The sequence below is a fragment of the Bathycoccus prasinos genome (assembly GCF_002220235.1).
Source record: "Bathycoccus prasinos genomic : Chromosome_11".
Lineage (NCBI taxonomy): Eukaryota > Viridiplantae > Chlorophyta > Mamiellophyceae > Mamiellales > Bathycoccaceae > Bathycoccus > Bathycoccus prasinos.
This window is the reverse complement of record NC_023998.1, coordinates 523,086-544,083: the sequence shown is the minus strand read 5'-3', so window position 1 is coordinate 544,083 and position 20,998 is coordinate 523,086. Positions and strand designations below refer to the sequence as shown.

General features: G+C 51.0%; 10 protein-coding genes across 10 annotated transcripts in view; 3 read left to right on the top strand and 7 right to left on the bottom strand.

Moving 5' to 3' along the window:
* Bathy11g02870 (predicted protein) overlaps positions 1 to 906 on the bottom strand; it is a gene marked incomplete at both ends in the record, with an annotated part of 2,006 nt that extends 1,100 nt beyond the window's left edge. The window contains one exon of the mRNA XM_022379222.1: positions 1 to 906. This exon is cut by the window's left edge and continues 153 nt beyond it. Coding sequence (XP_022234917.1) covers positions 1 to 906 — 906 coding nt within the window.
* A 374-nt stretch (positions 907 to 1,280) lies between these two features.
* Positions 1,281 to 3,820, bottom strand: Bathy11g02860 (hypothetical protein; the record flags this gene model as incomplete). The annotated part of the gene is made up of 2 exons (XM_007510097.1): positions 1,281 to 3,413; positions 3,533 to 3,820. 2 exons carry the CDS (start codon positions 3,818 to 3,820, stop codon positions 1,281 to 1,283), a joined length of 2,421 nt encoding a protein of 806 aa, XP_007510159.1.
* Positions 3,821 to 4,192: 372 nt separating this feature from the next.
* Bathy11g02850 (predicted protein) lies at positions 4,193 to 6,526 on the bottom strand (the record flags this gene model as incomplete). The annotated part of the gene is made up of 1 exon (XM_007510050.1): positions 4,193 to 6,526. One exon carries the CDS (start codon positions 6,524 to 6,526, stop codon positions 4,193 to 4,195), a length of 2,334 nt encoding a protein of 777 aa, XP_007510112.1.
* A 103-nt stretch (positions 6,527 to 6,629) lies between these two features.
* On the bottom strand, positions 6,630 to 9,188 carry Bathy11g02840 (hypothetical protein; the record flags this gene model as incomplete). The annotated part of the gene is made up of 1 exon (XM_007510200.1): positions 6,630 to 9,188. The coding sequence occupies one exon, from the start codon at positions 9,186 to 9,188 to the stop codon at positions 6,630 to 6,632; it is 2,559 nt and encodes an 852-aa protein (XP_007510262.1).
* Positions 9,189 to 9,530: 342 nt separating this feature from the next.
* Positions 9,531 to 9,872, top strand: Bathy11g02830 (unknown protein; the record flags this gene model as incomplete). Its single annotated transcript, XM_007510138.1, has 1 exon — positions 9,531 to 9,872. One exon carries the CDS (start codon positions 9,531 to 9,533, stop codon positions 9,870 to 9,872), a length of 342 nt encoding a protein of 113 aa, XP_007510200.1.
* Positions 9,873 to 9,939: 67 nt separating this feature from the next.
* Bathy11g02820 (predicted protein) lies at positions 9,940 to 13,515 on the bottom strand (the record flags this gene model as incomplete). The annotated part of the gene is made up of 1 exon (XM_007510303.1): positions 9,940 to 13,515. The coding sequence occupies one exon, from the start codon at positions 13,513 to 13,515 to the stop codon at positions 9,940 to 9,942; it is 3,576 nt and encodes a 1,191-aa protein (XP_007510365.1).
* A 241-nt stretch (positions 13,516 to 13,756) lies between these two features.
* On the top strand, positions 13,757 to 15,466 carry Bathy11g02810 (sialyltransferase; the record flags this gene model as incomplete). Its single annotated transcript, XM_007510248.1, has 1 exon — positions 13,757 to 15,466. The coding sequence occupies one exon, from the start codon at positions 13,757 to 13,759 to the stop codon at positions 15,464 to 15,466; it is 1,710 nt and encodes a 569-aa protein (XP_007510310.1).
* A 56-nt stretch (positions 15,467 to 15,522) lies between these two features.
* On the bottom strand, positions 15,523 to 16,560 carry Bathy11g02800 (unknown protein; the record flags this gene model as incomplete). Its single annotated transcript, XM_007510340.1, has 1 exon — positions 15,523 to 16,560. The coding sequence occupies one exon, from the start codon at positions 16,558 to 16,560 to the stop codon at positions 15,523 to 15,525; it is 1,038 nt and encodes a 345-aa protein (XP_007510402.1).
* Positions 16,561 to 16,979: 419 nt separating this feature from the next.
* Bathy11g02790 (predicted protein) lies at positions 16,980 to 18,995 on the top strand (the record flags this gene model as incomplete). Its single annotated transcript, XM_007510074.1, has 1 exon — positions 16,980 to 18,995. One exon carries the CDS (start codon positions 16,980 to 16,982, stop codon positions 18,993 to 18,995), a length of 2,016 nt encoding a protein of 671 aa, XP_007510136.1.
* Positions 18,996 to 19,114: 119 nt separating this feature from the next.
* Positions 19,115 to 20,674, bottom strand: Bathy11g02780 (predicted protein; the record flags this gene model as incomplete). The annotated part of the gene is made up of 1 exon (XM_007510325.1): positions 19,115 to 20,674. The coding sequence occupies one exon, from the start codon at positions 20,672 to 20,674 to the stop codon at positions 19,115 to 19,117; it is 1,560 nt and encodes a 519-aa protein (XP_007510387.1).
* Between the last annotated feature and the right edge of the window lie 324 nt (positions 20,675 to 20,998).

The window sequence follows — 20,998 nt, the reverse complement described above, 5'->3', positions numbered from 1 at the left end:
ACCGTCGTACTGTCCAATGGTATAAAAAGGTGGCACTGCCGGATCCATCGCGCATCGAAACCCGGCGTTATCCGTCGTCGGTCGTTCTACGACGCACGCGAATCCGGCGGGATCTTTGTACCGATCGCCGACTAACGTGTGGTGCGAAACAACCGCGTGCGCCGGGTCAATCGCGTTTTCAAAGAATGCGCACCACCCGTACGGCAAATCGCGCATTTGCCAGTGGTTCCTATAGGCGCCACCAGGCGCTTCGCCGCTTTTTGTCACCCCTTTCATCTCTGGAATCACCGGCGCCGGCGTCATCATCGCTTCCGTTTTCACCGTCTCGTCGGAACCTGAACTGCTTTCGCCCCAACACCAAATCAAACCTTGCTCCTCCATGGTCGGTCGGCTGCTCGCACACGACAGCGGGTTCCCTTTAATCCGTTCCTCTTCTCTCTGGTTATTCGCCTGCGGCATCGCGGTGCACTTACCTTCCCCGTCAAACCGCCACGCGTGGTAGGCGCACAACAGCGATCCGTCCGGTTCGACTCTCCCTTCGCTCAGCGGCGCCAACCTGTGCGGACACTTATCTTCAAACACGTTCCATTTCTCGCCGACTGAGTCGTACCACACGACCAAATCGGTCCCTAACAACGTCACCGGGTGTGGTTTTAATGGGTCGATCATGTCTGCCACCGCGACCGGGTACCACTGTTTCGTCCACGAAAAATTTCCCTCTTTCTCCACCAAGTGCTCTCGGTCTGGGTGCATGCCGATTTTTGGAAATATTGCGGACGCGGTGTCTTCAACCTCGAGCGTTTCGTTGAGACGACCGGTCGTCTCGATGGACGGGTCTTGAATTGCTTTATTCGTAATAGTAGTATCTGTTGTTGTATTTCTTCTGTTATGTCTTCTAGTAAACATCGTCAAACTCATCGTCGCTTTTGTCGTCTGTCGTTTCGTTTTGGAAGATGATGATGAAGAGCATCCAAAACGAGCGGATGAGGACGACGACGACGAAGAAGGAACAGAGGAAGAACTAATCGTCGCTCTCATTCTTAGTAGTATTGGCTCACTACTGTATTATCGATTAATAGTCTCTTTACTTTGCGTCTTGTTTGTAATAAAGTAGATATAATGACGAAATCCTTTTGGGATGGATAAAGCAAAAAAAACGTCTTTTCGTTTCAAGGAGAGAACGACGAAAAAGAAAGAATTTTATACACATGTATAGTAGTATGTCGTCTTATTAAATAATAAGTAAGCTAGGAATAGTATGGTAGTAATATAGTAATAAATTAATCCGCCTCGGCTTGCATGAGCGGCGAGCAGACTTGCCAGCTGCCGTCGGTACCGGTGAAGCACCAGATGCCGCTCTTGTCGTCCGCGGGATTTCTGCACATGTTCCCCGGGTTTTCTTCGATGCCGAGAGGATAGTTGCTGTGCGTGTACGGTTTTTCGCCATCTGCGATGTACTGGTCTTTCCAGTCGATGCACTGCTGACCGTCTCTGGTTTTGTCTTGGCATCCTCGGTAGCCGACGCCGAACTCGCCGTGTTCAATCTCGTCGCACGTGGCCAACGGGAGGGTGGCGTTTTCGACGTGCATGACGGTCGTCGCCGACGCGCCGGACGGGTTGGTAACCGTAGTAACTTTGATCATTTCACCGTCGGCGGTGTATTGAGTTTCGACGTTGATGATGGAACCAGTGCTGGTTTTTGTTTCTTGTTCCAAGACGGTTTCGCCGCTCGAGAGAGTGTCCGCCGCCGGGAGCGTCGTGTTCGCGGCGTCCGCGGCGGAAGTGGAGGCGGAGGTAATGGTCGCCGACGTAGGTTGTTCAGCATTGGGTTGGTGCGGCGGAGTTTGCTCATCATCGTCGTTCTCTTCTTGCGTCGTGATGTCAGTTGTCGTATCGTTTTGTTCTTCTTCTTCTTGTTCTTGCGGCGGTGCATCGCTGTTATTGTTGTTGTTGTTCCCATCTACTTCCGGGCCAGGACCTTGAGAGGCCGGACCAGTCGTCACTGGACCTTCCGGAGTAGGTGTTGGCTCTTCCTCCGACGCCGCGGAAGTTTCAATCGGTTCTTGGTTCGTTTCATCTTGCACCTCCGGAGCCGCCGAATCGCCGTCGTCGTTCGTGTTCGTAGTCGCCGTGGAATCTTCAATCGGCGAAGAATTGACATCGGTAGACGCATCTTCTTTCTCTTCATCTTTCTTCTCTTCTTCAACCGTCGTCGTCGGCGTCGTCGTCACCGGTGTTGGTGTGACCACAGGTGCGCACGGTCCGCACGGTTGGCCCGCGACGACGTGCGTCACCGGGTTCACTTCAACTTCAGACGAAGAAGACGACGAGGTCGGCGAAGGAGATGATCCGGAGGCATCGACAGGCTTCGGTTTCGGTTTCGTACCTGGGCACACGCAGTGACCAAGCTTATCGGTTCTCCCAGTCAACACCGGCGTCGCCGCCGGTCCGTTCGGACCGTCGTTGACGGGTTCGTTCGAGCTTCCCGGCGTCGCGTCAAAGGTCGGGTCGTTTTCATGCTCTTGCGTTTTCTCGTACTCGTCGGCACTTTGTTGCACCGCCGGCGCACCGCACTGATCCAACGACGTCGCGCCGATTTTGTGATACTGCTCGTGGTTCATTTCCACGTCTTCCGCGTCGTCGCTGTCCTCATCTTCTGCGGGGCCCCACCAGCCGCCCAACAACTTTCTCTTCGAGGCGCCTTGCAAAGCAAACTCTTTCTTCCCCAAAGCGGCGTCGCCGTCGCAGGCGACGCAATACTGTTGCCCCCAGTTCGGTTGGAAGTACCCATCCGGGCACGCCATGCACCCTTGCGCCTCCGGGAACGGGTTAAACTGCCCCGGTTGGCATCTCTTACACGTCGTCGACCCTCTCTCGTCGGTGTACGTTCCAATCGGGCACTCCTCGCACTCGCCGTTGGTGTTCGTAAACGACCCCGGGGAACACTTCCCCGCATCTGACCCTTCGGTCGAATTCGCTGGTAAAACCGTTTCAGCGCTCTTCTCATCCACCGGACACGCCGTCCCGTAGTGCGTCAACACGTCTTCGTAAAATCCCGGGCAGTGATGATCGCACGACCCAAACACAAAGTGTCTGTCCCCGTCTCGATCGAACACTCTCTGCATGACCTTTTGCCCGTCGTACGAAAACTCTTTCGTGCACTCCGTCATGTGCATGGTCACGTTCGCGTTTCTTTCCTTCACCGAAACTTCATCCGCTGGATTGTTCGCGAACAACGTAAATTCAAACGGCCCGTCGTGGTGAAACTGCACGTCTTCGTCTTGTTCGATCTCGTACCGACCGCACCCGCCGTGCGTCATCGTGTGGCCGGTTAACCCGTGGATGGAGACACGAGCGCCGACGACTTCGCCCCAATCCGCCAAGTCTTCCACTTCGAACGTGTCCACCAGTAACTGTTTAATGTTTAGAGAGTAAGAGAGAGTGAGAGAAGTTAATAATAGGAGGACAAAATTTTCAGTCTCAAACTCAAAGAGAGGCCGCGGCGTTGTGCAATCAAATCTCGGAAACGTACCTGCGCGACTGGCGAACACCCGGTGTGCAACACCACCTTATTCTTCGCACTTTTATTCTCACCGAGAGAGAGTAACTCTCTGGACGTGCTCTTGTACCCGGAAACGTAACTGGCGATCGCGAGCGACGCGACCCCGAAGCCGCCGAAAAGCTTGACAAGCGTCGTGCCTCCGGTGGTTTTCCCCGCTCGATCGGGAGTAGAGTTTCTTCTGTTCATGTTGTCGTTCTCGATGGAACGCAACAACGAGAGCGATTCTGGGTGTAAACCCGCGTTCCTTTTCGTCGACATGATGTGAAGGCGACAAAAATAGGACGATAGGTATGTGTACTACGCGCGATACGTGTGACTTTTAATGTGATGCGTTTCCCTCGAGAGACGCGTCCCAAAAGAGAATTTTTGTTTTACTTTTTTTCGTGAAAAAAAGGCAGATTTTTTCGCACAATTAATTGCAGTAGTCTGGTTTTTATACGTAATATACGCGCGAGGAAGTCTCGCCTGCCTTGCAATCCAAGTTACTGCTCCTATGTGCGATGGATTGATATTCTGATTGATTTCGATGCGTTGGAGAGTTGTTTGTTTCTTTATCACTGAGTAAAGGTGTTTTCATTGTAGAGTCATATGGGTAAATTTTTCGTTGTGTACAAGCGCTAACTAATAATATTACACCGCCCAAGAGCGAGGCGGCGTCGCGACGCCGTTTTCACCATTGCCGATGTGGTGGAACCCTCTTCGGTAAGACGAAGCTCGTGGTGTCGTTTTTGCTTGGCCGATTCGACTCGTGAGTTCTTCTTCTTCTTTTTCTGTTTCTTTTCCTAACTCGAAAGAAGAAGAGGAAGCCGACGGACACTGCGCGAGGGAAGTGGCGCCGCGGTTGGTGCTTTTGTCGCCGTTTTCAAAGGAGGAGGTCGAAGTAGGAGTCGTAGGAGTTGGAGTCGAAGTGGTCGTCGACGGCGTCGTCGTCGTCGGAGCAGCGCTCGTAGTAGTTGAAGAAGAAGAAGAAGACGAAGAAGTTTCGTCGCTAGAGATGGAAGTAGGAGTAGTCGCCTGCGCGACTGGTCCGCTACTCTCTTCCTTCGCCTCTTTCGTCGTCGTCGTCGTTTCAACTGAGACGCTCTTTTCGACGACGACGTCGTCTTCGCTTGTGTTTTCGCTGCTACTACTTTCGCTACCATCACTATCGCTATCGTTACCGCCGTGAGACCCCACTTTCTTTGCCGCGTCTTCCACCGTTTCCACGGCATCTTCGACGCTCTCTTTGCTCGCGTTGGCGGCATCTTCCGCAGCCTCTTCCGCAGAAACTGTCGCTTTCTTCACCTCGTGCGCGGCATCGTCAACAGCTTGTTTCGGATCAGTCGTCGTTGCTTTCTCGACGTTCTCCTTGGCGTCGTGGGCGGCGTCTTCCGCAGCTTCTTCGGCGGAAACCGTCGCTTTCTTTACGCCGTTCACGGCATCGTCGACGTTTTCTTTCGAATCCTCCGTTGCCTTTTCGGCGCTTTCTTGCGTCTTCTTCGCCGCCACTTTCACATCCTCCGTTGTCTTTTCGGCGCTTTTTTTGGCGTCGTCGATTGCGTCGTCCGTCTTTTCCTTCGCGTCCGCGGCGGCTGCATCGACGGTGTCCTTTGAATCTTCCGCGCTCTCTTTCGTTTTACTAAACGTGTCGGAGACCGCGTCCGAGGCTTTCTTCGCCGATTGTTTCACGGTGTCCGCGCCGCTGGTCAACGTGCTATTCACGGCATTCTTGGCATCGTCGTACGCGGTTTCCGTTTTGTTCACGATCGTCTCGGTTGTGTTTTGTATCCATTCCCAGCCATCTACGGACCCGAACTTTGACCAATCGAAATTTTTCATCTTATCGAGCATGCCGCCTTGTAACTTGCGTCTCGACGAGTCCGCTCTCGAGCCAGGGCAGGATTCGCAGTATTGCTGACCGATTTCACTCTGGTACCACCCGTTCGGGCACGCGATGCATTCAGTTTGACCTTCGTTTGGTTGCATGGTTCCCGCCGCGCACGGCTGACACTCGCTCGCTTCGGCTTCCCCGGAGTAATGTCCAACCGGACATCTCTGGCACTTGCCGTTTGCTTGTAAATACTCGCCCGGCGTGCACTTTTCATCTTCTCTCAATTCAAGCTGGCCAATTTGTGGCACCTCTTCCGATTTCCCACAATACGGCGCTCTCGTAAACGCCGGGCACGTGTCCAAACAACTTCCCCAAACGTAATCCGTCGTCTCGCCGTCAAAGACTCGGTTGTAAAAAGTCACCGCGCCGTACTTATATTGAAACGTGCATTCAGTCATCTCCATCGGTCCGCCTCGGATACCGTCCCCATGCGGTGACTTCCACGACGGACATCTCGTATCCGAGTCCGATTCCGATCGACACCCGATATCCTTCGTCGCTTGGTGCGCCGTTTGATTATTCTTCTGGTACAACGCGAACCCGAACTGCATGCCGACGAGTAAGTCCTCCGTCTCGATCGAATACGACCCGCACCCGACGTTTTCCATCTCCACCCCTCGTTCGAAGAAGAAATCGTTCGTATCGGATTTAAATATGATTTTCGCGCCGACTTCTTGACCCCACGTGGATTTGTCTTCGATGTGCCACGGGAGCTTTTCGTGCGGCGAGCACCCGGTGTGCAAGGTGACTGCCAAACGAGACGTTTTGATATCGTTTACGTTCTTCTCCGTCATCGGGTCGGTGTTTTGATCCGTATACACTGGATTTTCGTAGTACGTGGTCGCGCCTAGCTTTGTTTCGTCGAATTCTGAGTGCACGCGTATTTTCAGGACGAGAAGCGAGCATGCGATGGCCGCCAACGCGAGGAGGACACATTGATGTCCGCGGCTCCTCCTCTGTAATGATTTTTCCCCAACATCAAATCCGACTTTCAAAACGCCATCGTTTTCGCGTACCTCGTCGTGAAGAGAAAGAGTATTGAACTTCGTGTTCTTGGACAAAAGTAAAGGATGGGTTTCCTCCCCAGTCGACATCTTACGTGTGTGTGTATGTACCAGCAAAAGAGAGCGTATTTTGTGTGAATTTTGTACCATTTTTTCTTCCCTTTTTCTCTAAAACCTAATTTTATCTAAGACCCTAAACTCTAAATTGCTTTTCTTTCTCGAAACGATCCGCCGCGGCGATGGTGAAGACGTCTTCTTGTTCTTCTTGTTCTTTAACTTCTTTTGATTCTTCTTCTTCTTCGATGGGAAGGTTGTCGATGCCTAAACCGGCGGCAAATCGTTTGATTGGTTCGCACGAATCGAAGCCGCCTTGCGCGTCCACGTAGCACCAAATGCCATCCGCGGATGCGCTCGGGTTTCGGCAATAGTTCCGCGGATTTTCATCCATGAAATCGGGTTGCGATTGGTGCGACCACTTTGCGTGCGCGACGCCGTATTTGCTCCCGAACGGTTGTTTGGACCAGTCGATGCATTTCTTCCCAGTTCTGGTGGTCGTTTGACACCCGCGGTAGCCGACGCCGAATTCACCTCGCACGGTTTCGTCGCAAGAAGAAGAAGGAGAAGAAGATGTCATCCTCGTCGTTGTCGCCGTTGAATCCTCCTTGGTTTCTTCGACATCTACCGATGTGGATAAGGACGCGTCTTTTACCGTCGCCGCTTCCTCAGCGGCAACGGATGCTAACGTCTGATCAATCTTCTCGAGTTCTTTGACGTTTACTTTCTCGAACGTTTCGATGATTGCCTCTTCTTTCACGATTTTCTTGTCCACGATGGTATCGTCGTCGTCGACTTCCTTTTCTCGAAGCAAATCGTTCAGCTCTTTTTCGTGACGGACGGAATTTTTAAGCGTCGCGGCTTCGTCGGCGATGACTTCCGGATCAATCTCAGTCGCTTTCGTGGAAACATTACCCGCCGCCGCGTCAAGAGTGTTGACCGGAAAAGGAGTCTCTTGAGCCGCGGATTCAAACGTGGCTTCCGGTTCTCTGTCTTTCCTCGCCTCTTTCGCTTCGTCGCTCACGACGACGTTTACCTTCGGCGTCGTCGGCATTGGAATCACTCTATCTTTCGTCATTTCACTCGTGACGTTTACGTCAATCGGCGTGCTCTTGTCGTCGTTCGTCGCGATGGTACCGTCCTGGTCGTCGACGACGATGACCGGCGAAGCAGACGACGCGACGCACTGATCTTTACTCTCCGCGCCTTTACCTTTCGCTCTCGCGTCTTCAATTTCTCGCTCGATGACGTCCCTCGCGTCGACGACGCCGTCGCCGTTGATATCGTTCTCGTCGTCATCGTCCGAGAACCACCCGCCTTTACCGAATAAACCTCCTCCTAACAGTTTACGATTGCTATTGTTTTGTTCGCGACGAGACGAACGACGCTTTGTGACACCTAAACGAGACGACGATGGCGAATCATTAGTGGCGGGTGATACCATTTTCCATGCGACGCCACCGATTGGTACGCCTTCGTCGTGCAACTCCTCCATCTTCAATTCTGTCATATCGTCCGGAGATATCTCCGATCCGTCGCACGGTTTGCAAAACCTCTGACCTTCTTCGTCTTGGTACATGCCTTTCGGACACGCCTCGCACCGTTCGCTCTTACCGAACGGTTGGAAAAATCCTTTCGGACACAGTTGGCAAGACGCGTCGTTCGGCGTGAACGAAAAAGAACCAGGCGGGCATTCGCCGCAGGAATTCGTCTCTCCGTCGTTGATGACGTGATGGCCATCTTCGCACGTAAACTCTTCTTCGTCGTTTTCCTCATCTTCTTCTTCGTCGTTGCCTTCGGAGGTTTGATTGCTCGTGGATGATTCTTCTTCCTCTTCTTCTTCTTTCTTTTCTTCTACTTCTTCTATGGGTGGTGATGTTGGTGTTGCCGCGGCGGCGCAAAACGGATGTTTCGTAAACGCCGGACACGACTCTAAACAACTCCCCCACACGTACTCCAACTGCTTCCCGTCAAAGACTCGGTTATAAAACGTCACGTCGCCGTATTCGTACTTATACGTGCACTCGCGCATTCCAAACGGATGTTCGCGTTCGTCTTCCGCGATTGAGGACGAGTACCCGCCGACGACGCCGCCTCTCTCACCCCACGGGCACCTTTTATCCACTCTCTTGGGATCGGTCGTCAAACACCCGATATCTTTCACCACGACCGCTCCCTCAGGTTCGAACTCGTACGCGTCGTTCCGTTGGTTTTCGTAATGTATCAATCTTCCTAAACTCGAAACATCATCATCATCATCATCTTTGGGTGGTATCTCGTACAAGGCGAACCCAAACGCCGTCCCTCGCTTCATCAACCCCGTCTCGACGCGATACTCGCCGCATGTTATCTGCTCCATCGGAATACCTCTGTTGAAGCTAAAATCGTTCCCGCCGATATTCTCGTCGTCGTCTTTGAGTACAAGTTTCGCTTTGACTCTGGAAAACCAGTCGTATTCTTTCATATCGTCGTCATTGATATCGTCGCTTCCTTTGCCTCTCAGCGTGGGCAAGACTTTGTCCATTGGGGAACACGCGGTGTATAACGTGAACGTTAACTTAGTAGTACTCGTCGTATTCTCGGCACTATCATCCGTGGTCGTATTCAGAGTATCTCCGAGGTGTTGAAAACGCATTCCTTTCTCTCCTTCTCTTTTCGTTCGTTCAAACGTGATACCCACGAACATAAACGTAAACATCGTGAACATCATCATCACGCGGCTCGATGTCCCCGTCAAAGCAGACGACACAGAAGAAGAAGAAGACGACGCATCATCCTCGAGCGTCCTCGAACTACTTTTCAAAAAGCGAGTTTTGAAACTCTCGCTGAAAGTATTACTTCTTTTCGAACCGTGTCTCGTTAAAAGGAGAAGCGATCGACGCTCCTCTTCCTCTTTCATCGTCTTTAGTATCTCGCGCAGAGTGAGTGACGAATTTTCCCGAAAATGTCGACACTTTTCTCCGCTTTCGTGTGCGGAGAACTCTGACGTAAAAAGGAAGGTGCACGCGAGAGATATAAAGAGAGAGCGAGCGAGTATAAAATGGACGCGAACACACAGAGGCAAAAAGGCCTCTTACTATTCCTCTTGTCCTTTCTCGTCGTGTGCCACGCGGCGTCGAGACAGATTCATGTTCAGTCAAAATCGAGCGCAAAGATGCACGAGGAGAACAACAACGCATCTTTATTCATCGCATTCTCGATCAAAATGGAATTGTTCGTGGCATTTTTAATGGCGTTGTGCGCGACGTTTAGCGAAACGATAGGTGCGTTCGGGAATTTTCGAGAAATACGAGAAGAACGAGGGGAAATCCCCGGGTTGTGCGTGGAAAGGATGAACGATTTGAGTCACTTTTGGCACCGGGCGAAAGCGCGCAGAGAGTAGAGTTTTAGCGGCGGTAATGCGATGATGAGTACATTTTCAACACGAACGCGTAGAAACACGCAGCTCTCTAGGACTTTTTAGTCTTGACTTTATTCTTTTTCATCTCTTTTTGCTGTTTTTGGAGCTCTTTCATCGCGCCCGGAGGCAGCGTAATCTTACACCCGCCGAGCGGAAGCGAGCGAGCGCACTCTTCGATTTTCGTCTCGAGCGCTTCGCGCGCGGCGGTTTTTTCCTCGTTCGACGCATATATCGGCGCTTTTAAAAGGATGTTCGCGCAATCTTTCACCGTTTTACCCCTTTTTTGCGTTCCTGGGATGAGTTTGATGCGAAACTTGTAACTCGCGAGGACTTGAAACGGGGCGCAGACGGGGAGACAAAAGGACACGCCGTCGAGTTCAAACGGCTGCGCGGTGAGTTGACGCAACGCGATTTCGGTTTGTGTATCGCGACGCTCGTGGATGACGGCGATGTTGAGACTTTTCGTCGATTCGTCGTCGTCGCTACTGTTCCTGTCGTCGTCGTCGATGGTGTCTGGTGGTTCGTACACCAAAGGTTTAATGCCGCGTTCTTTCAAGTTTGGCATTTCCGGCGTCGGCGCTTCGGGAAGGACGATTTGCTTCTTTTTCATCGTCGCGGCATCCGAAGAAGAAGACATCTCTGGTTTCAACGATGTCACTAAAGCTGCTTTCTTCCTATCTTTCTTCGACTCTTTTTGCTTCATCGTGAGTAACTTTATGGCCAGTTCGCGATCTTTGTCGTCTTGTTCGGCGTATTTTTTAGCCGCGCGTTTCGCTTTCGCGGATTTTCCGCGCTTCTTTGGCTTGTTGGGATTCGAGACGGACGAGGCGTCGTTTGTTTTCTTTTCTTTACACCCGTCGTCGATGTCGCTCTCTTCTTCGTCCTCTTCAATCTCGTCGTCGTTAGAAATGCTTGTTTCTTTGCTCTCGGCCTCTGCGGCCGCCGCTTTGAGCGGGTCAAAAACGTCGACGTCGTCACCGCTACCGTTCAACCCCCCGCCTTTCTTCTTCATCTGTTTGCGCTGCGCAGCGGAGAGGCGTTTTTTTGTGCCTTCGAAAACCTCGTTTTGCTTCGTTCTGCCTTTACCTGCGGCATCGATCGAAGCTTTTGACTCCATCTGCGTGGCGAGCTCGTTTACCACTTTTTCGCCATTTACATTCGTTTCTTCCTCTTCGTCTTCTTCGTTTTCTTCCTCTTCCTCTTCCTCCTCCTCCTCCGCGCTGCTTATTTCTCGAATATTACGACCCCGCCTTTCGTCCCCGTCTTCGTCGTAAAACGTCGCATCCGCGGATTCTGATTTTACCACGCGCTCTTTTTCGTGACTGGATGTATTTTCACCACTCGCGACGACGGCAAAAAGTAAACCGAAACCCATTTCCGGTTTCGCCGGCGGTAAGAACTTCTTGCGCGCTCCTTTCACGAGAGCAAAACTACCGCTCGGGAGCAAACTGGCATCTTCCGGTAGGTCCCATCGACGCTTGGAGATATCTCGCGCTCTCGCCCACCACGCCGACGCGGACCGTTTCTTGGCCCAACACTCACTTCTCGCGACGGTAGCCTGCGCAGCTTGTGCGAGTGAAAGAGAGGGCACTTTCAGCGTAGTAGCGCTTTCGCCGTTACCATTCGCCGAGGAATATCGCGGCGGCGGTTTGACGAGCGTAATCGCCGGCGCGCCGTTTTCGTCGCAAAAGATGAAGCAATCGTTCCCAGTTTCCGCTCTGTTCGCGTATTTCGCGAACAGCATTTCTGCTTGCGTGTTATCGGTCGAGTGTAAAACTAAACAATTCTCCGAGGTGACCCACCAGATGAACTTTTCGAACCAAAACGGCGTTCGCGCGGCTTTCGCGCCTGGAAGGGCTTTCTCTCTCAAAGTCTCTATTTTCATCAACGCTTTCTTCTCTGCGTCCGAAACGACTCTGTCGTGGTGTTTAGCCGTCTTGTCAAGTTTCGTATCGTGTTTTTTCTTCAGGTCGAAACGCGCGTTGCAATTCGCGAACGCCGATAAACTCAAATCGAGCGGGATGTCGATCGGTTTGTGCTTCTTCACGACGACTTCCTCGCCGGTCGTTTCGTCAATCTCAACGTCCTCTTTCGGAGCGAGCTTTATCGTCACTTGGTTGTTCTTCAAATCTAAGCTCGAAATGAACTTCGCGACTGGATTGCCTCTCCTTTTCTCTTCGTGAATCATAGATTCTAAATCGTCCCACGCCATCCCGCTCGCCAACGCGTCGTTGACCGCGTTTAACACGTTCGCCACATCATCCACGTTCCGAGAGATCAGTTCCGCTCTCTGCATTTCTTTTTCCGCGTCGCGTTCGAGAACTTTCAACCTGTTCTCTTGATCTTTCTTCAGTTTCTCGAATTTCTTCAACGCTTGCGCTTCCGCGCGATTTCTTTGCACGACGCCTTGTTGTAACTCGAGCTTCGCGTAGTACTCGTCCAAAACGTCGTTGAACACGTTTTGCTCCTCTTTTTCTTCTCCACTACTATCCCTACCTAAAATCTCGTCGATCGAGACCGTTTTCCTGTTTTCGTTTTGTTTCATCGGGTGCGGAGAGAAGTCCTCGAATACCTCGACAATTTGTGGTTCTTTCTTCTTCCCTTTGTCTTCTTCTTTTCCCGACGACGATGTCAACAATTCCATCGTCAGCGCTTTGCAAGTCACCTCGGGAATTGGAAACACGTTCCCTTGCGTCACGTCTCGAAACCAACGAAACTCTTCTTCTATGCTCTCGAAAATTTTTCCTTTCACGTCCTCGCTCTCGAGAGGGAGTGGTGCGAGCATGCCTTTCTCTACGCCGGCTTTCGCCGCGACGTGTTCGCACTGCGCCGGCGCGAACGAAAATCCGCGACACAAGCACTCTCGCAACGTTTGCGGCGCGCGGATATTCGCCAACCGCTCTGACTCTCTTCTCTTCTTCTCCTCCTCGTACGCTTTTTCGTCTTCCATTTCGTCTTCGTCTAAATCTACCGCTCTTTCCTCTTCCTGGTACACCCCTCTCAGCGCGTCTTCCCACGCCTCTCTCGTCGGCATCCGAAACGCTCGAAACCGCTCCACCGGGTACCTCCTTTTCCCCAGTATCCTCAAGTTCTTCCTCTTATCCACGTGAGACCTCAACAACGTCATCACCATAAACTCCCTATCGCACAGAACCGCGTTCCCGCTCGCGTACAATTCCACCACCAACTTCGTCTCCGTCTCGTTCGCCCCGAACGTCAACAACACCGCGCGATCCATCCCGAGCTGTCGGATATCGTTCAACCGTTTCTGCTTCACGTGTTTCCGCAGTTTTTGCACAAAGTTCGACGGGCCTCCACTTTGTTGTTCTTTACTCCCATTCCCATCGCTTTTACCGCTCGATGTCGATGGTTTCGCGTATCTCGTTACGAGCAGTTTCACTCCAGGTTGGACGAGAAGGTTCACTTTCCTCGCTTCGCTCACTTCGCCGCCGCGGATTCCTCCCGTCCTCTCCTCAGAAGATGCCGCTGGTTCGTTGAATTTCAAGAGTAACGAGTTCTTCTCCGTGCCGTCGTAGATTTGTACGCACCATAAGCCTAAAATCGAGCGTCTCAAGCAGGACACTTCCGCGCACACGTCGAAGGCGGAGAAGCGTTCTTTCCCCATCTTCTTCTTCTTCTTTCTCTCTTAAACAACAACAGAAGAGTTACGAAGACTACGAAAGCAACGAAGCAAAAGAACAGATGAGGAAAAACCGTTCGTCCTCGTTCTTTAGTTCTTTATATCTGCCACAGCGACAGGTTTTCGTTCGTTCTCGTCGTTCGCTCCAAAGTAATGAGGACACAGAGAGATGGAAAATCAATCGAAATTTCCCCAGACTTTTCCTCTAAACAGACGCGCGTAAAAGATGACGACGACGACGTCGAAGACCACCACGAACGGGTCGAAAAGGAGTGCGAATGTGAAGTTTCCCAAATCGTTCTTCTCGCTTTCGCTCGTTTTTCTCGTCTTTGAGAACGCAGCGGACGGAGTGCACGTCCCGTCTTTGTTCCCTCCAACTCGGGGAAGCATTCGCGGCGAACAACACGCTGCGCCCTCGACGGGGGCATCGTCCAAAATCATCGAAACGAAACAAGCGGACTTGCGCCATCGAAAACGACAAGAATCCATCTCCGATTGCCCGGCAGCGTTGGAGGGCCAATTTTGCGAACAGGTCGCTCGAGACGTGCCGAAATGTTTCCCGAACGTGCCGTATAACGATTGGGTCTCCGTGCACAAAAACGTGTTTCACGTGGAACTCGAGGAGGAAAAGGAGGAAAAGGAGGAAGAAGACCAAAACGCGACGAACAACGGGACAAGTAAAAGTACCAAAAACGAAACGTATATTTTCACACCAGATACGCCGTCTTTAAGACGGAGCAGACACGACGAAAAAGCGAAGGATTTGTTCTTTAAGAAGGAACGTGAGAGGAGCGAGAGCGGCGGTCTCGGAACGACGACCAACGTAGTGAGCGAGAAGGAAGCGAGGAAGATTTGGCACGAGAAGCAAATGCTTTTAGATAAGAAGAAGAAGAAGATTAAGGTGAACGGGAAGGTATTTCACCGAGGGGAGGTACCAGAGAAGGATATTTTTGGGGACGCGTGGAACGGGAAAGTCGGGAGCGACGACGACGAAAAGAATCAAAGGCAGATGTTTGCGAAAAGGGCGAGTTTCAAGACGTGCGCGGTAGTCTCCTCGGGAGCGGCGCTGAAAGGGAAAGGGTACGGGAAAACGATCGATGAACACGAAGTGGTCGTTCGTCTGAATAACGCGCCAACGATTGGCTACGAACACGACGTCGGGTCGTTCACGACGTTGCGATTAACCAACACGCAATACGAAGGCGTGAGAGAATACGAAGACGAAACGGTGTTGACGAAATGGAACGGGAACCCGATGGATTTGATGCGATTAGGTACGAAGAAAACGTACGCGATGAATCCCGCGTTTCGTCAGTGGGCGCAACAGTTGGACGATACGTTGAACAATCACATCGTCACTTCTGGTTTGTTGATGCTGTTTCTCATGTTGCAAAAATGCGAACGCGTCTCGGCGATTGGGTTTGGCGGGAAAGAGTTGGAGAAGTGGTATTACGACAAACGTCCAAGCGGTAAGATACCGAAATCGGCGTGGTTAAACAGCGGAAGAGGCGTGGTGAAGTACGAAAATTGGAACACGGTCAGCACGAACGCTCGAGAAAACGCGTTGTTTGGCGCAAAAGAAAATAGGAAACTCGCCGAACAGCCGAAAGTGAAAGTGTACGGGAACAAAGATAAGAGAATCGGCGATATGCTCGGTATCGGCGCTGGGAAGACGGCAAACGCGAACAAAAAGAAGAAGGACAGTAGCAAAAAAGTAGCGACAGCAGAGTTAGCGAAGAAGACTTTAGAGGAGAAATTAGACGGGTTAGAATCGGCCGAGGAGGTTGAGTCGGATATGATCGCGGGCGAAGTTGAAGACGACGGCATCGCGAGAAGGAGGAGGAAATTACTAAACATGGTCTCGCACGTCATTTCCAGAGAGAGGCAGTGCATGGCTTCGTTGGCTGATTTTGGCGTGATTAGTATCTATTCATAGACGAGTATTATTATTTAATCACACGACGGACACATCACTACGCATGAGTTTATATTTTAGGAGATTTGAAGCAGCTCGCGGAATAGCTTCTCGTCGTGGATTTGAATGGTTTCATGCGTCAACTCGAGTTTAAGATTTAAGCGCGCGATGGAACGCATCAGAGCGTGCTCTTCTTGCGGAGGTTGCGCTCTTTTTGGCTCTTCTTCTTTCCTTCGTAGTTCATTTTCTTTGGCAAAGGCACCACCGTTTATTTCGTTTGTTCGTTTCACGACTTCGTCCAGCCGCGCGATGGAGGCTAAAAGCTTCGCCTCTTGACCGGCAAAATCTTTCGATTCGGAAACTTCCTGTTTCATTCGAAACCGCTTGGATTTCAAATTTTGTCTCGGAGAAGACGCGCATACGATTGGTTTTTCTTCTTCTTCTTCTTCTTTACCTTCTTTGTTTTGTACAAAAATGTGCTTCTTCTTCTTCTTCTCGTTCTTCTTCTCCGCTTTGACCGAGGACAAAATCCCGCGCCTGCGCTCGCGCAACTTTTCAATCGCTTTCTCACGCTTCTCTCTTTCCGTATCATTCGTCGTGAAAGTGCACCACCATGAAATCGACACAGAGTTTCGTTTTTGTTCATCAGTCTTCTTCTCCTCCTCCTCCTCTTCTTCCTCCCTCGCGTATCGCACGTTCGGCTCCGAGTGCCTGGGAACGACGAGACCAAAATCTTCCTCCTCTTCTTCTTCTTCTCCCTCCTTCTCCTCACCCGCCGCGTTCAACAAATTCACTTCGCACGCGCTTTTCCTCCCATCAATAATCTCCCTCCTCTTCCTTCTCCAAGGTAAAAACAGTTCCGTCTTCCTCTCGTTCTCCTCTCTCCGTTCCTTCACCTTTTTCAAAACTCTCTCTTTTTCTTCCCGTGCCCATCTCACGCTGTTTTGCGAAAACTCCTCTCTGCGTCGTCTCGTTTCCGCCGCCAAGCGCGTCAAATCGCTCTTTTTCCTGTTCTTTATATCACTCGTCTTCTTCTTCTTCTCCTCTTCCTCCTCCTCGTTCGACGAGAAAGAACTTCTTCTTTGTCTTCTTCTTCTTCCCTCACGCGACGACATGCGAGTAATTCTTTTTTTTTTGACCAAATTGAAAAAAAAACGTTTGACTGAAAAAGAAGAGAAAAAACTGAATTTTAATTGTTCGTCTCTCGCGTCATACCAACGAGAACGATTCTCATCGATTTTGTTTTTAAAAGGAACGTAAAGACGCGCGCTTTAAAACACGCGTTTGTTTGCGCTTCTTCTCGAAGAAGAAGGTAAAGAGGAGGCTTTTTCGTTGTATTGAACACTTCATCTCTTTTCGACGGCTTTTAAAGCGAGTTTGAGCGCTCTTTGAAAGAGAGAGATTTGGGGGCGGCCGATCGATCGATCGAAACATTTCTTCTCTCGTAATCGATTCATTCGTTCGGCAATAAAGAGAGAGAGAGAAAGGAATAAGCACGCCACGTTAAAAAGATTTAAACGGAGTAGACGAAAAGATGGGATTCTTCGCGAACATTCCGAAACCGCCGAAATTGGCCGGGTTTTTCGGCAACGAAGAAGAGAAAGATGAGAACGGGAAGAAAATGGAAGAAATTGGAGGCGAGATGGAAGATTTAGAGTTGAAATCGAAAGAAGTGGACATTCCGTCGTCGGCGAGTATCGAACAGAAACTGCTGACGCCGATGGATTTATTGAACGCGGCGAGGAATGGTGGTGGGGGTAATAATGAGAACAACAACAACATGAACAACAACGGCCAACAGCGACACGCGGCGCCGCCGCCGATGTTACCGCCGATGCCTGGAGCGCAGCACCCGATGTTTAGCGGCCAAATGCCGCCGCAAGGACCGCCACGGCCGGGAATGCCACCGCCGATGCAAGGTATGATGCCGCCACAAGGAACGCCGCCGGGAATGGGAGGTATACATATGTTTCCACCGCTGGGACAGGATGGAGGTCCTCCTCCGCCGCCTGGGATGATGCCGCCGCCGCCAGGGATGATGCCGCCGCCGCCAGGGATGGCGCCGCCTCCTGGACCGCCCGGATTTCATCACCATCACGGCGGAAGAGGTCGAGGTGGTCGAGGAGGTCGAGGTGGTCGAGGTGGTCCAGGTGGTGTGGGTGGTTTCAATCAGCACTACACAGAATCAGGAAAACAGAGACGCATATTTACCGGGCCGAGACGAGACGGTCGTCCTCGATTCCAAGGCGAATTGATGACAGGCGAAGAGATTGAACAAATCTTACGCATTCAGTGGAAAGCGACGCACCCGGACCAAGAGAAGGCGTACTCGCACGATTATTACCATCAAGCATTTTTATCGAAGAATTATCCGGGGCGTTTGAGAGAACCGTTTTGTCCGGAGGAGCTGAGAGAGTTGCCTTCGCACGTGAAAGAAAAGAGAGGCGAAGTGACGTTCGTGCCTGGCTTGGAAGGGTTGGGTAAAGTGCCGTTTTCAAACGTTCGCACGCCGAAACAGTTATTGCAAATTCCAACCGGCCCGGAGGAAGAGAACGACGAGTCTGGCGATGACGAAAACGAGCCGAGAGTGCGATTGGCGAACGAACCTTTACTCGCGGCGAGAATTATGATTGAAGACGCGATGTACTTATTGTTAGACGTCGATGATATCGACCGATTACTCTTAAAGAATGAATTCGCCGCCGATGATACCATGAACCACGAAGACGAGATTGACGCAGAAAAGGAAAACGAAGTGGAGAAGGCGTCGATGAAGCAAAAGACGAAGGACGCGTTGACGCAACGTAAAAAATTTCTGTTGGAAGGTTTGGTCTCTACTTTGCGTTTGCCAGAATCGCCGGTTTTGAGCAGCGATGAAAGCGACGTCATCTTCCAAAGACTTGTTTCTTTACCGAAAGGTCGAGTAATGCTTGCGAGCGTTTTGAAAGCGTTGGATCCAGCGTCGCCGTCTGCGGCGCAACTTGTCTGGGCGGTGTTTCGAAACGTCGGCAAGATTGCCAAGTTTGCAGAAAAATCCGCCTCGAAAGCGGTTAAAGGCAGTCGTGCCGCACAAGCCGCCGCCGCACAAGCCATGTCTTTTCAGCAGAGAGACGGACAAAGTGTTATCACTGACGTGGATCGATTAATTCGCGCCGCCGCGGAAGTCTCCTCGATGCTCTCAAAAGATGCCACGGAAGGCGCTTTGGGGAGTTTAATCGTCGGCATCTCCTACGCCGACACGCAAAACTTACTCCCGAGTTGTCTCGTCAGTAAACGATCGCCGAGAGAATCCATCCAAGAAACACTCGCGATTGTCATCGAGCGCGGGAAAGTTGTTCATTTGACGGATGGGAACTCCCAAGCCTGGGAGACTTCCATCAGCTTTGCGTTCGACATGTTCAACAGACAAGCGACGGCGTTGATTTCCAACGAAAAGAGCAAAAATGATCCCGAAGCGAGATTACCGAGATCATTAATGCGCGCTTTCTTGCCTCAACTCGACGCGAGTGGGAAGCAACGCATAGCAGAGTTGAACGCTTGCGCGTTTTAAGAGGAGGAAAAAGAAGAAGAAGAAGAAGAGATTTGAATCTTTTTCAAGAAGCGCAGACTGAGAAGTGTTTTTTTATTCTCAGTTGCGAAAAATAGTTTACAAACAAACACCACTGACAATTACGGTAGCGGTTCTGTACCCGTTCCTAATCTATTCAAGTGCACGTAAGCGTCTGTTCCGTACCCATCCATGGACAGCACTTGCAAATCCCCACCGAAATACCGACAGTACAAACGACTGAGCGGTAAACCGTACCCATACCCCGCTAAAACTACTGGCGTCGAACCAGCGCCTGCCTCGCTAAACTCCATCTCTTGTAAAGGCGAATCCGCGGTTGAATATAAATACGTCCAAATCTCTTTCAATCCAGACCGAGGAATACCGCCGCCTTCGTCGCTAATTTTGATGGTCACGTCTTCGCTGCCTTCAGCGACAACCACTCTAATCGCCGGTGGTGGTACGTCCGAATCTTTATATCTCTCCGCTACCGCTCGCAACGAGTTCTTTACTAACTCAAATACCACGTGATGAATGTGCCCAGGAACGTACGCAAATGTCAAATTCGGATCCCCGAAAATTTCAACCTCCGGCGCGTCGCCGTATTGTCTCGCGCACAACGCTCTCGCGTCATCCACGGCATCTTTGCAGACCTCTAAAGCTCTCGTTTTCGTACAAATGAGACCAACGTAGTCTTTTTTCGGTGGCTCGTGTAACGCCACGTGCTGTCCAATCAACATCCGCATGCCTATTCTGGACATGTAAAACCCATCTAGAAACTGGTGAATTTCCGGTAAGTGCGCTATGCGATTAGCATCGATGCTACTACTACTATTGTTGTTGTTGTTGTTATTATTATTATTAGTACTACTACTGCCGTGCGATCCTCCTTTCTTACTCTTCTCCGCGAGCTCGTTTTTCAACTCCAACACCCCTCTGGCAATCATCGGCACCACGTCGTTGTGCCTCTTCATCACCGACGACAACAACTCCGTAAACTTCTCCTCCCGCTCCATCGAGTTTATCTCCTTCATCTCTCGAATATCCTCGAAGGACTCGACGTACCAATCTCTCACCGTCAACACCTGCGGTTTCGTGCTCAAACCAAACGGTAAATTCTCCAACTCCGCGACTCTGTGCGCCAATCGAATCGGCAGCTCTTTGTGTAAAAACTGCGCAGAAAATAACAACTGCTGATCTCTCGGATGGTTCCCAAAATCCATCATGTACTTCAACGACACGCCCGTTTGGTTCCGAAACGAACCGCGATAAATGTCGTCGACTAAGTTCTTCGAAAACGCTTCCGATAAGCGTCTGTTGGTGGACTCTTGACCCGATTTCATCGACGACGACGATACGCCGCGCCGCAGCTTTTTTGAAATCGTCGTCTTCCTCTGGGTCTCGTCCTCGTCGCGCGTAGTATTCATCCTCCGTCGGTGGCCTCGGTGGAACGCAAAATCCGTCGTCTGAATCGTCGTCGTCGAAACCGTCCTCACAGAGTTACAATTTTTTCTTCGGTCGTAAAAAAAGCAGCTCTCCTTATTTACTCGAGAAGACCGAGAAGATACGTTTTTTAGAGGCAACATCAACTTCTCGTTAAAGGTGTCGACACTCCTCGCCGCCGACGAATACGTCGTCCGTAAAATCGCATTAAACCCTCGTCTCGACACTCGTCGAAACATGATTTTGATGTTCTCCTTTCCTTTCGTCGTGTTCTCGAGTTCAGAGAACAACAACGAGAGCGCGCAAAAACGTAACGGAAATTGGACGGCGAGAGAAGATGCCTCTCTCTCTTTCCTTCTTTCTTTCTCTGTCTGTCGCGGGCAAAAAAGAAGAGCTCAAACAACTCTATATATCTAAAGCGCGCTCTAGAGACGCTCTCTAACGCTCTCTCTCTTTTCGTCCGAGCGAAAAGGGTCTCTGTTCACGCGTGCAAAAAGTATACAAATTGGGATAAGAATTGGGGCAAACTGTGAGGTTTTCGTAAGAGAAAAATCCAAAAAGAG